The sequence below is a fragment of the Arachis stenosperma genome, chromosome 10 (genome assembly GCF_014773155.1).
Source record: "Arachis stenosperma cultivar V10309 chromosome 10, arast.V10309.gnm1.PFL2, whole genome shotgun sequence".
Classification (NCBI taxonomy): domain Eukaryota; kingdom Viridiplantae; phylum Streptophyta; class Magnoliopsida; order Fabales; family Fabaceae; genus Arachis; species Arachis stenosperma.
In genome coordinates, this window is record NC_080386.1 from 108,833,340 (window position 1) to 108,847,553 (window position 14,214).

Here is a 14,214-nt window from a genome sequence, read left to right on the forward strand (position 1 = left end):
TATATATTAAGCCAATAAACCTGCTCCACCTGCAACATCTATCGCAGCAATTACACTAAGAGTCGGTTTGAAAAATAACAGAAGCTATTTTTTTTATTTTTGGATTATGAAAAGTCACAATTTACGTGTTTGACATCATTTTAAAAAAAAATTTTAACTTCTCGAAAAATTAATTTACAGCTTTTTAAAGAAGTGAAAATATATGACTTCTCTACTTTTCAATAAGTCATTCTACCACTTACTTTAAAAAAAGTAATTTCAAAACAAAAAAATCTATTTTTCTGTAAAAAATACTGACCATTCACCACCACATTTTTACGTAATAATTCATCTGATAGAAGTATTAATCTTCCACTACCTTTTTCAGACAATATTACAACCGAACAATCTATTTCATATATTCTTTCTAAGTATTTTTTCTTATCATTTTATCATTCTATTTTTTATTATTAAATTTGTATTTAACTGTGGTATGAAATTTCTGTTTTAATTTTTTTTTCACATGTAATTTTATAGTTTACTATTATTTTCATAGTTAATTATAACAAGTTCTTGATCTCAATAAAGGAGAAGGGAGTTTTAATAAGAGTAAAAAAATAAAAAATAGCAACAAAATATATATTAAACTTATTTTATATTTATTTTTTATTTTCACCTACCATATCATATACAATATTAGTGATTAAATTATATAAAATTAATATTTGATATTGAAAAATATTTATCATCGTTATTTTAATATTCATTCTCTTCTATAAAAAAAATTATTTTTTGAGTTATTTATCCAAACGCTACGACTTTAAAATAAGTACTTTTATAACTAAAAATCCAAACACAAAATAACTTATTTATAAACTACTATTAATAAAAATCATTGCGCTTTAAACTCTTTTTTCAAAAAAACTTAGTTAAATTATTTATCCAAACTAACCTAAATAAGTTCATTCTCAACAAAAACACCTCAAACTTTTCCATACCTAAAAAATGAGTTACAAGACTAAGTCAACCAAAAACCAGGAAGAATTTAGAAAGAGGAATAAGAAACACCCTTAGAAATTAGAGTCAATCAGGGAGGTTACATTACCTTGGCAATGACAGCGCCATCCGCTGCTAAATGAGCTTTCAGCATATGACAATTCAAAGAAAGAACAATAACTTATTCTCGAAGCTCCACAGAGGGCTAAGTCACAAAGATTTGTGATCTTTGTAATTAATCGATCAATTTAGACATGTGGCCAAATTGCTTCTCTTCAATATCTCGGTTACTAAAGTTCAATTATTCTTTCCCTTAGTCTTGATGAGAACTCAATCAACTAAATTGGATTTGAAATTGAAATTTATAATCAGACATGGAATTACAATTGATAAGAGATTTAAAAAAGAAATAACAAACGAAAATACTTATATAACCTACATGCTTGTTACATAGACCTACAGAAGTAATAACCGGAGATACTTATATAAACTACATGCTTGTTACATCGACCTAGAGAAGCTTACAGTACGTGCTTAATCGAACTAAACAGCCCTAATACAATACTAAACAACCCTAATAAAATCTATAACAAAGAAGGGGCTTTAACAGGAGTAATTGCAGTGAGAACATGTATGTACGGAAATCTGAACAAAGTGTTAAACAATCAAGAAGAGATTCGCACTCGATCAATTCCGCTGAAAAAATAAGGGAAGATCTAAAGCGCTAAAAAGTCCCCAATCACCCAACAACCACTGTTCAAATCCTTGCCTTCATTCACGCCAATCTGCTACGAGAACTCCAACCTCAGCATCTTCCTAAGTTCGTTCGTCGCTTCACTCACCGCCGCGATTTTCTTCGTCACGAAAATCGGCACCGGAACCGAGCTAGGCGGCGGCGAGGCCACACACGACCCTGCGTACATCCCGCCAATTAACTCTTTCGGACGGACGGCCACCGCATCGGAGGTGGTCTTCTCGGTTTTGGGAAGCTGCGTGGTTTGGGGAAGGGGTTCCCCGCGTTTTAAGATAGTGAATCGGACCATGATTGGCTGTTTGGTATCGGGTCGGATCTGGCTCTTTTTCTGGCGGTTGGGGTTGGTACGGGAGCTTCGAGAAGATTTAGGACTTGGACTCGGAATTTTAGGTGAAGAAGAAGAGGAGGGGGAGGTTATCGGCTTTCGGGGCCGTGAAGTTGGAAGACAATCCTGGGGGTTAAGAACTGCGACACCAGCCATGGCGATGGAGAAAGAGACATGAACCTCAGAAAATAGGAAATTTTAGAGGGATTAGAAAATTGCATATTCAATGGAAAGAAGGAGTAGGGTAGAGGGTAGGTATTTAAGTGGTAATGAGGCGGCTCTCGGACAAAACATGGAACAACAGTGGGTCGGTCACGCGCTCTTATTCTCATCTACAACGCATTTTTCTCACCAAAGTTCTAGTAAACACACAAACTTTATCTTATCAAATCTAAAAAGAAATAAATGGAGTTTAATTTAGATACGTTTTTAAAAAATTATATAATTATTTAATTAAATTTATATATTTAAATAATTTTTTAAATAATATATTTAAAAATTAATTATTTTTTATTAATTTGATAATAATATATAGATAAAACTGTATTTTTTATTTCTAATATTTTTAGAATTATACTAATATTTAATTTTATTTTTTATTTTTTAAGTAATATTTTTAAATATTTTATTTATCGATATAGATAATTTAAATACAGGTTACGTATTTGGATTAAATTATTATAAAAATAATTATGAGTTTTTATTTATAATTTTATATTATAAATGAGATAAAATACAAATTTTTAAATAGGTGCATATAAAATCTATAAAAGTTAGTTGATGTACTTTACAGGCTCATTTTTTTTGAAATGGGGGCATGAGTGAGCTTAACTTCGATATGGTTTAGGGGGGAAACAGACATATATGTGGGACAGTTTGTTGTCAGTTTGAGCAGCAGGAACACGGACCGTGCGTTTTCTTTGTAATCAATATTTTGAGTAACAAATCGCAGGGTCCGAATTGTGTGTGGAGGAGCAAAGTTTAGTGATATTGAAGTCGGACCCTACGAGTTCACGATGATTCAATTTTCCAGCATATCGTTGGGTCCGAGTTCATAGCCGAGGTAACATTGAAGTCGGACCCTCCGTGTTGTGAAAGATTTGGAAGATCTCGGACGGTCCGAGTTGGTGGCATAAATTGCAATGCATGTTTAACCTAGTCGAAGGGTCCGATTTCTGCAAAGATGGTGATATAAAAGTGTGAGGTGAATTGGTGGGTGCTTTGTGCGTCTTCTTTCCGAACTGTCGCTTCTTCTTCTTTCTTCTATCCATTTTTTACAGTTTTGAGATTTGAAAATGTTGTAGTTAAAGATTAATGTAATGCTTTTTTTGTGTTGAGTGAGAAAAAATGAGTGATAGAGTATTACTAAAAGTATATTATTTTGGTCAGATCTTGTTACAAACGACTGAAGGAGTTAAATTTATTTGTGAAAATCCACTAGATGTTGTTATTCCCTTTGTTATCTCATTTGAAGAGTTGAAAGGTGTAATATGTGAAAAGATTGATTCTGAGAGGGCAAGAAAGATATCGTGTATGCTATACAGATATCCCATACCGGTGTTTGGTGGATTCGTCCAGTATCAAACCAAATATGTGACGGACGAAGCGAGCATGCAGGAGATGTTTTCAATGTATTTTGAAAATCGGTCCCAGATCTCGTGGATCGACATGTATGTTGAGTTCGAACAATCTGAGGCAGACCGGAATATTCTACGGGAAGATTATGATAGTGACAGTGAGGAAGAGTTTGAGAGCAACTATGAATTTGTTGCTCCAAATGGAGGTGAAGATGAAGGTGACGCACCCATGGCCCCAGATGTCACGGAAGTGGCAAATGCACTCGGGAACGAAGTTCCGTTTGAGGAGCCATCCTTCATGCGAGTTTTAGACCTGGAAGCCATGCATGTTCCAGAATTTCCAGAGTATATGACTGCAGGTACGTGAATGTTGTGTTAGTCCTTTATTAGTTAGACATTCATTCAGTTATGAGTTAGCAAGTTTAGGGGTGTTTGATTTTATTTTTTTAACTTTTATATGCTAGAAGTATGAATTAGAAATTAATAATAAAATTGTGCATGGTATGGTGGTTATGACAGATTGAATGAGTTTGTGATAATGATTTGCAGTGGTGCATTCCTTTTAACGGTTCAACTCCCATGAACCGGACCGGACAGGACCGGTCCGGTTTAAAGGTTTGCCGGTTAAACCAGCCTGACCGGTCCGGTTCGTTTGGTATCCCGGTCGAACCGGAAAATGCGGATTGCTTTTTAAATATGCTGCTGTTCTTAGTTATTTGTATGGAGTGACATCATAACATGTTGTTAGGTTCCGAGTTATAGCATGCTGGATTAAGTGAAATTTGATTAACCTTTATAATTGCTTTTTAAATATGTACGTGTTAATGAAATTTTTGCTATTTCTGTTGTCCCAGCAGAAAATCTTATTGTGGAAGACAGTGAATTTGGTGTAGGTATGGAGTTCAGTTCAAGAGAAGCTGTTATTAAGGCGGTAAAAGACTATAGCATACGACGAAGCGTAGACTACCGGGTGTTTGAGTCTGAGCCGTTGACATTTTATGCCAAGTGTACACAATATGGGTCAGGGTGTGATTGGCTTATTAGGGTTAGCTTGATCAGCAGGAGGTACTGTTGGGTTATAAGGAGGTATAATGGTAGTCACACATGTACTAGAGCCACCATTTCACAGGATCATTCGAAGCTGGATTCTATCACAATTGCAGAAGCAATTAAGCCACTGGTTGAGGCGGACCCATCATTGAAGGTAAAATCGGTTATAGCTGAAGTCCAATCGAAGTTCAACTACACCGTCAGTTACCGGAAAGCATGGTTGGCTAAGCAAAAAGCAGTTGAAAAAATATTTGGTGGTTGGGAGGCATCTTATGAAGCGTTGCCAATATGGTTTGAGGCCATGTGTCACAAGGAGCCATCAGCTGTTGTTCATTTTGAGACTATGCCTGCATATCAAGGCGATGACTTGGTGGCTGATATTCGTGTAATGCATCGTGTATTTTGGAGTTATTATCCTTGTATTAGGGCATTCAGACATTGTAAGCCAATTGTACAGGTGGATGGGACGCACTTATACGGAAAGTATAAGGGTTGTTTGCTTGTGGCAGTTTCACAGGATGGCAACAACAATATCGTCCCAATTGCATTTGCTATTGTGCAGGGAGAGACCTCTGATGCATGGCATTTTTTCCTTAGCAACCTTCGTCAACATGTTGTAACTCGTGACGGTGTGGGACTAATATCCGACAGGCACGAATCCATAAATGCGGCTGTGGAACGCAGTAACGGAGCGTGGTCACCTCCAAGAGCTTTTCATATGTTTTGCATCAGGCATATAGAGTCAAACTTCTTGAGAAAGTTCAAGGCACCGTACCTCCAAAAATTGGTCGTGAACATCGGTAACCATTTATCAAATTTAAGCAATTTATTTTTATATCTTCCTTACATAAATCTACTGACCTACTAACATTTGCTTCGCATATGTTGTCATGTTCCAGGATATTCTAGGACGGTGCGGGAGTATGAGGTGCGTTACGAGCGGTTACGGGAACGTGGTGAGGCGTACACAAACTGGTTAAACCGAATTCCTCGCGAGCAGTACGCATTGGCCTTCGACGGTGGGTATCGATGGGGGCACATGACAACGAATCTTGTGGAGTGCATTAATTCAGTTTTGAAGGGTGCACGCAATCTCCCCATAACTGCTCTTGTGAAGGCAACATTCTACAGGCTAAATGAGTTATTCACCCGAAAAAGAGCGGAGGCGGAAGCAAGGATCAATGCTGGGCATGTGTTCTCTGAAATCGTGACCTCCAAGTTGTATGCAAACCAACTTGCATCAGGAAATATTCAGGTTAGTTGCTTTGACCGCCAGAATGAGGTCTTTGAGGTTCAAGAGATGCCAAGTGGAATGGAGTTTGCAGTCGATCTACGTGGCCTACGATGTGACTGTGGTGAGTTCCAGGTGGACAGGATCTCCTGCAGACATGTATTCGCATGTTGCGCCAACCAGCGACTGGATTGGCAAATGTATGTACATGATGTGTATAAGATGGACCAAGTGAGGCGGGTGTACCGAGCAAGGTTTAGGCCGCTGGGTAATCCTGCTACATGGCCTGCTTACATAGGACCTAGGTTCATTCCGAATCCGTACCTAAGACGGGTGACGAAGGGTCGCCCAAGGATGACGCGTTTTCTGAATGAGATGGACACGCGGATGTTACGTCGTCCTAGGAGATGTACTTTATGTGGGGCTGAAGGACATAGTCGTAGCAGATGCCGTCAAACAGGTGCTACGAATACCAACAGAAGTGCCCCCTAGCTTCATATGTTTAACACGAGATTGTATAATATAACCTGAACGAGCAAATTTAATTAGCATTACCTGTTATATGTAACCCTATAATTTATCACAATCTATTGTTATGACATATCTGTGGCATTATATAATATCATGCTTAATACATCAATACATCAATCTCGTAATGAGCATATGTTTTGCATCAAATACATCAAGATCATTATTTTATTGATCCATCCTGATTACATAAATACATTAATATCATTAATACATGCATAAATTAATACATTAAAGAATAAACATCATTAATACATTAGCAATATCAATACAAGATAAGCACAATATATATATAATATAATCTGATCATTACTGCTATTTATTATTACATAATGTCCAACACAAAGATATTACTCTGAACATTACAAAGTACAATAAAAACTACATTAAGTCATTACTACATAGTTTCCAACATATTCCAATTATACAACAAAAAATTAAACAACTACTTTCTCATTCCCCATTTTACATCCTTCACAATGCTCTTGCATTTCTTGACCGCTTTTTTAAATACAGAAGGAGTAAAACGATTAGCGCTCCGACGTGGGGGATCGATCCTTAGATTGTAACCTTTGACGTTGTCATCCGGACTGTGTGCCTGACCTGTTACCAATCAAGGGATAAACAACTAGATGCAGCATATTACATATTCATAAGCAACATAATTACAACAAATCAAGAAGAAAAATCCAAATACAGAGGCCAATTATGCAAAAAAGATACATTCAAATATAGAATAAGTAAAGTAAAATATTAAACATAATACCATCGTTACGAGATTATTCATCCTCATCAAACTCTTCAATATCATCCTCCTCATCATCGCCTTCCTCATCTGGGTCGTCAACTAGATAGGCATCGGTTTCTCGTTCGAGTGTGTTAGTGTCTTCCTCAATAAGTCCCATGTTAAGACGGCTAGGATTTTGACTATTAATGACACCGCGACCACCGTCACTCCTACTAGAGTCGACAGATACGAACCCTCCAGAAGCAACGGATGAGGTATGGCCTGGATACCTCGCATCCAGTGAATACCTGCCTGGCATGATCTCAGGCTGATGGCCATATTGTGACTGTGTTGCATCTGCAGCCATGAAACCAAGCAACTGGCTAAAAGAAGGTCCTTCACCTGTTTCAAACTGTGACATACCCCAATATTGTTGCTGCATTGGAAATGATGAGGTGAACTGTGTCTGATGTTGATACTGGGTTGTGGGTTGAGGTTGTTCTTCTTGAGTCGGATTTGGAGGTGAAATTTGTGGCTCTTGATCTTCATTGTCCTCATCCATATCCTGACTACCCTCCTCAGTATCCTGGTTACCCCCATCCATATCATCATTACCCGCATCCATGTCCTGGTTACCTTCATCATTATCTTCACCCACAAGATTCAACAAGGCTAAGCGGTTTCCATATTTTGTACGGTACCAGTTCATGTAAGTATCCAAATGATGCTCTGAAGGCATGGGAAGCTCAGAAAGAACGTAGTGATACCTGTTTGTCCAATGCATCACCCATTTTGAATGACTCGGTGCCGTGGCCCAGTTAAGATTCTTAGGACCAGTCAGAACCTCTCCATGGGCCTTATCCAAATTCTGCTCAACAGTAGGTACTCCCTGAATGAAACCAAACTGTCGCCTGACCCTATCGGTCGCATGCCACTCGATACATTCAAATGACACTAATGGAACTGTAGCGCTCCAAACAACCGCTTGCATGTAGACCTCAGCAGGAATTATGTTTGGATCCACACGATCCACAGCATAAGCAACCCAGACAAACTAAAAAATTAGGGAATACTCATCATAACAACCCACAATGCAAGTAAATTCTAAAAACGCATGATGCTTTCTAAGAAAACTTGTTCTACTAAAACACACCTGTCCTTCCTGAAGTTCATCAAAAGCCTTCCTAAAGTGATCTAGCTTCAAATATCTAAATCGTCGGTCACCACGCTCCCAGTTACGCCACCTAAAATGATGTTCTCAATTAGGTCAACTGAAGCTTAAATATCAAGAAATGGGTACATTGTAACATAGTATTACCTGTTTGCTAGTGGAAAACTGCGTGGTTCTCTAGGAACCGGCGATAGATAAGGTAGTCGGATCCAAGCCCATACCAGCAGAAGTGTTAGTGGACCATCTATTTCCTTACAGTTATAACGAGATGCCCTGCATAACGCCCTGTAAAGGTGTGCTAGGCATGCCGAGCCCCAACTATACTGTCCAATATTCACAAAATCACGTAGCAAGGGTAGAAATTTCCAATGAACACCTGCCCCAGACTTATCCCCAAACAGGATCGTTCCAATCAGCAACATAATGTGGCACCTAACATACCTCTGTATATTTATTTCATCAGTCAACTGTAAATTCTCTTTTAGATTCCTCAGCCACGTCAGTTTTATGCCGCTAGATCTACACTCCTCCTTTCGCGGTGCAACCCCTAACTGAAGCAAACACTCCGCCTCCAAAGCTTCAAAACTACTCATTGTCATCCCTGTCACTGGAAGACCATCTGTGGGAAGACCAAGAATTAAAGCTACATCTTCAAGTGTCACAGCACATTCACCAATGGGAAGGTGAAACGTATGTGTGTCTGGATGCCAACGTTCGATTAGAGCATTTACCAATGCTTTCTGACACTGCACTATCCCAATCTGAGACACATGATAGAACCCGGTAATTCGCAAATGATCCTCCACCCTATCGTTGTACCGATCCGGAGGAACTGGATGGTTACATGTCAGCATTCTTGATTTCTACAATAAAAAAAAACATAACAACTTACTAGTCAGATAATTAACAACTACTAACTTACCATCATGAATGAATTTACTGATTATATAACTAATTCTTCTAATTTCCAAAATAATTTAATTAATCCTAAAAATTATTCGTAACTGCAGATGAAACCCATTACACCCACATATATTCCTAATCAATATTTTCAACAATATTACATCATTTACAATAAAGTCGAATGTTAATTACTCTTTTGCTAAATATTTTTTCCTCCATAATAAAAATTATTAACAATCAGTATATGCCATCAATTATATTCTAACAACAGTAATCATTAACTTGCTAATAATAATTACTAAAATTAATAATTTATAAATATTCTCATAAAGGAAAATCAAACATGCTTTAATTAAAAAGAATCTAACTAATCATTCAGCATTAACACTTTCTCACAAAACATTAATATAACTACTGCCATAACAGAACAATTATACTTAATTTTTTTTATAAATTAATTTAAATAAGATTGTATTACACTTAATTATAATTATAATAAAAATTAATATAAAATTCAAAAAACAAAAACATTAAACTCCTAGTGACTTACTACTAATAACTACGGTCTCTCCCTCTCTGCAACACTCCAAAACACAAAACCTATCAACAATAATAATAAAAAATTGCCTAACATTGATATATAAATATAATTAATAATCTGTAAATAAATTTAAAAAAAACTATATAATAATCATTTTATTTATATTTCACAACTACTTAGACTTTAACACTAACAACAACAATCATGATAATTAATTTTTAAATTTTAATAATTATTCACATAAAAAATTAAATACGTTTTAGCAAAACTTTAAAAAATTTAAAAAATACTTACATAATCAGGATCACTGAGATAATGAATAATGTGAAGCTCAGATCGATCAACATCTTTAATTTTATATTTTTTTGACATTTTTCTTCTCCTCCACCATGCAACACCAGTACAGAGAAAGGAAGAAGAAGCTGAGTTTGAGAGTGAAATGTGAGATAGTGGTGTATTTGGATGGTGAGAGAGAGGGGTTTCTTGTTTTAACATAGCACCGTATATGCATCAGGTGGGGAAGCGACGCGTGTCTCCTGTCCAGCGAACTCGGACCGTGCGATTGGCGAAACGGAAATCGGACGGTCCGCATGCATTCAAGAACTCTGAGGGTCCGAGTTGCTGAGTGGCGTCACCCTAATGCATGGAACTCGGACCATGCGTTTTCTGTTGATAACTCGGAGGGTCCGAGTTGCTTCAGGACTGTCCCACATTCTTGTTAAGCACCCCCCACCCCCATATCGTCTTCATACACCAGCGTTGGGGCCATATGTAAATTAAAAACCGTACTTTACATACTCATAATTAATTTGTTTATACTATAAATAAAATATGGATATTCTATTAGAATGATTCTCCACACAGAAGCATTTTTTTTATATAAATCTTTACAAGTCATTTATATTCACGCGCTTTGTACCGTTACTGCACGTTTTTCTTTTTCTTCTTATTTGTCGTCATCAACACCACCTCTTCTTCCTCCTCCTCCTCCTCCTCCTCCTCCTCTTCCTCTTTCTTTTTTCATTGGAATTTCTTTTCCCCCTTTCTTTTTCTCTTTCTCATCCATCATCAGTTATCTCGTTGTTGAAGATAATGAATAATTCAAGTTCAGATTGTCAATTAAACTAGAACAAAATTTATTATTATTTTGAATCCAATCAAGTGGCTGAGGTGTGGTTCAATTCAGAAGAAAAAAATGTAGCATTAGAAGAAATATTTTTCTGTATTTGCAACAAATTTGGGTGTAATACGAAGATATTTGAGTGTATTTTTATTATGATAAGTTCTGCATAATTCAAAACTTCTCTTCTTCCTGCTTCTCATCTTCTGCTGCTTTTTTTCTTATTCATCTTTTTCTTTTTGTTTTACCTTCTCAAGTTTCTTCTTGTTTTACTCTCTTAACAAGAATAAAAATAAAAAAATTAAACAAAGAAGAAGAAGAAACACATAATGCTGTAAAATTACTTGAAAGAGGATGAACTTACATTCATTTAATTAAAAGAAAGAAAGAAATAAGAAAAAGAAGAAGAAGAAAAAAATGTAACATTAGAGGAAATATTTTTTTTGTATTTACAGCAAATTTGTATGTAACACGAAGATATTTGAATGTATTTTTATTCTGATAAGTGCTGCATAATTCAAAATTCTTCCTCTTCCTCCTCCTCATTTTCTGATGCTTCTTTTTTTTCATCATCATCACCATCTTCTTCTTTTTTTTCTTATTTATCTTTTTTTTATTTTACCTTCTCAAGTTTCTTCTTGTTTTACACTCTTAACAAGAATAAAAATAAAAAATCAAATAAAGAAGAAGAAGAAATACATAATGCTACAAAATTACTTGGAAGATGATGAACTTACATTCATTTAACTAAAAGAAAGAAAAAAAAAAGAAAAAAATGCAGCATTAGAGGAAACATTTTTCTATATTTGCAACAAATTTGGGTGTAACATGAAGATATTTGGATGTAATGGTGTATTTTTATTCTGATAAGTTCTGCATAATTCAAAACTCTCAATCTTCCTCCTTCTCATATTCCGTTGCTTCTTCTTCTTCATCTTCTTATTTCGTATTCTCATAATTCTTCTTGGGAGGAAAAAACAAACAAAAAAGAAAAAATACATAATGTTGCAAAATCAATAGAAAGAGAAAAAGGGAAAAAAATACAACAACAACAATAATCGTAAAAAAACGACGATGAAGATGAAACACGTGAAGAAAAAGGAGGAGAAACACAAAAAAGAAGGATGAGGAGGAGGAGGAGGAGGAGGAGGAAGAGGAGGAACGCAAAGCGTGCTATGGAAACCATTGAGTAACGTGCGTGTTGACACGCTCGTATGGGTGAGTGTAGGGGTGACAAGCGGGGAAGCCCGTCCCGCCCTGCCAGAAGCCCGCTCTTTGGCAGGCTGGCCCGCGCCCGCCCCGCTTAGTGAGGCGGTCCCAGATTTCTAGCCCGTCCCGTCTAATGGCGGGCTGGCGGGCCGGCGGGCTAAGCCCACCAATATCTTTTTTTATTTTTAATTATTAAATAATATATATAAAAGTATAAAAAAATCTCTCCTATTTTTTACTTTTAACTATTATAATTTCTAAAAGTATAAACAAATTATAATTTTTATATTCACAAACATTAAAGTCTTTGTAATTATAAATATCTAATAAATATAATTATAAACCAAGTTTTCATCCAAAACATAATTATAAATATTATTCTCCAAACAAAATAAACATAATCCAAAATATAATTATAAATAAATATTGTCTCTAAAACAAAATAAATATAATCCAAAACACCCAATTTTCATCTTCATTCTCTTGTAAGTTGGGTTGGGGGAAGTTGGGTTTTGGCAAAAAAATTGTAAAAATACCCCTTACTAAAAAAATACTAAGCCCGGCGGGGAAGCCCGCCCCGCCCCGCCAAAACCCGTCGTTTAAGCGGTGCGGGTTAGACAGGCTTTTACTATTTGGAGGTCCCAATTTTCCAGTCCAAACCGCCTTTTTTGGCGGGTTACGCGGGCTGGCCCGGCGAGTTTAGGCTCGTTTGCCACCCCTAGGTGAGTGTCCTTTTTATTGGGTTTGACCTAACTTGTATGACTTATAAACCAAAATAAATTGTATGTGTAGCACTTCTCATACATTATAACACATTATGCAGTTTGAATTGGATTGGATCAGTTTTGAGAAATAGATTTAAAATTCAATCCGATTCATACGGTTTACAAAAAATAAAATCTAATCAAATTTAAATTAGTATCATTTTAATCGATTTTCAATTTAAATTGAATTAAATAAACGATTTAATTTGAATCAATTTGGATTTAAACACCCATATTCTCTACTATATGTAAGCATTCCTTCTTTATAATCCATTTATGTTTTCTAACTGATCTCGTATTTGAATTTTTTTAATTCAACCATCCAACTAAATCATTTATTAATATTTTATTTGATCAAAATAGTAATAAAATATATCAATTTTTACTTTTTAAATCATCTAAATTAAATTATTAATATTTTTATTATTTAAAAAATATTTTTATTTTTATACTTATAAAAATTATATTTTTATACTTATAAATACTTATATTTCATTACTATGTAAACGAATTAATAATGAATATCATGTGTACACATGAGATATTTGTTTAAAAATTTGTATCTTATCTCGTTTATATTATAAATAATAATAAATTTTATGGTGTCTATAATTTATTATCTAACTTATTTTTTATAATAAATTTTGAATATCTAATAATTATTTAATATTAATTTTCCAACTTTTTGATAAAGTTAAGTAAATATTTGTAAGTATCATAGCAATCACCATAAACAAAATATACTCATAATTAATTTATTTATATTATAAATAAGATAAATAATAAGATACAAATATATAAATTCTGTTAAATTGAATTGTGATATTAGTTGTTTTGCTCTTTTTGGCTATGTTGGTTTTAGTTGTATCATTCGTAATTCTGATGGATGTTGGTTAAAAGGTTGTATTGGAAAAGTCGAAGTGTGTAGTGTTCTTTTTGCTGAATTGTATGCGATTTGGAGAGGTTTACTTCTAGTTTGCAATAGTGAATTTCGTGAGGTTATTTGTGAAACAGACTGTTTAAAAACCATTTTCTTGGTAAACTAAAGAATGATTGGTAATGATATTCTAAAATGAGATTTGACAAAGCATATACAAGAAGTTATGAATTGGAATTAGAGAGTCTTTATTTTTTTAATTTGGAGAAATGCGAATAGTGTTACAGATTATATAGCTAAAACAACTGCTTTTGGCGCAAACATTTACTCTCATCATGGAGTGAACTTCAATATCTAATAAATTTATATATAAATCTAGCCAATTAATTTAGTTTTGTCTTTATTTTTTATTTTTTTTATTTAGTCACTCAAAATAAAATTATGTTCAATAAATAAAATATT

General features: G+C 35.0%; 2 protein-coding genes across 2 annotated transcripts; one reads left to right on the forward strand and one right to left on the reverse strand.

Annotated features, from left to right (window-relative positions):
* Positions 1–1,763: 1,763 nt before the first annotated feature.
* LOC130957445 (uncharacterized) lies at positions 1,764–2,210 on the reverse strand. Its single transcript, XM_057884302.1, has one exon. It carries the CDS (start codon positions 2,208–2,210, stop codon positions 1,764–1,766), a length of 447 nt encoding a protein of 148 aa, XP_057740285.1.
* Positions 2,211–3,401: 1,191 nt separating this feature from the next.
* On the forward strand, positions 3,402–6,404 carry LOC130957446 (uncharacterized). The gene is made up of 3 exons (XM_057884303.1): positions 3,402–3,990; positions 4,486–5,481; positions 5,581–6,404. Exons 1-3 carry the CDS (start codon positions 3,402–3,404, stop codon positions 6,402–6,404), a joined length of 2,409 nt encoding a protein of 802 aa, XP_057740286.1.
* The last annotated feature ends 7,810 nt before the right edge of the window (positions 6,405–14,214 follow it).

Coding starts and splice junctions, on each gene's coding strand:
- LOC130957446 (XM_057884303.1), top strand. CDS start 3,402: ATGAGTGATAGAGTATTACTAAAAGTATATTATTTTGGTCAGATCTTG. Junction 3,991..4,485: donor TCCAGAGTATATGACTGCAG/GTACGTGAATGT, acceptor CTGTTGTCCCAG/CAGAAAATCTTATTGTGGAA. Junction 5,482..5,580: donor AAAATTGGTCGTGAACATCG/GTAACCATTTAT, acceptor GTCATGTTCCAG/GATATTCTAGGACGGTGCGG.
- LOC130957445 (XM_057884302.1), bottom strand. CDS start 2,210: ATGGCTGGTGTCGCAGTTCTTAACCCCCAGGATTGTCTTCCAACTTCA.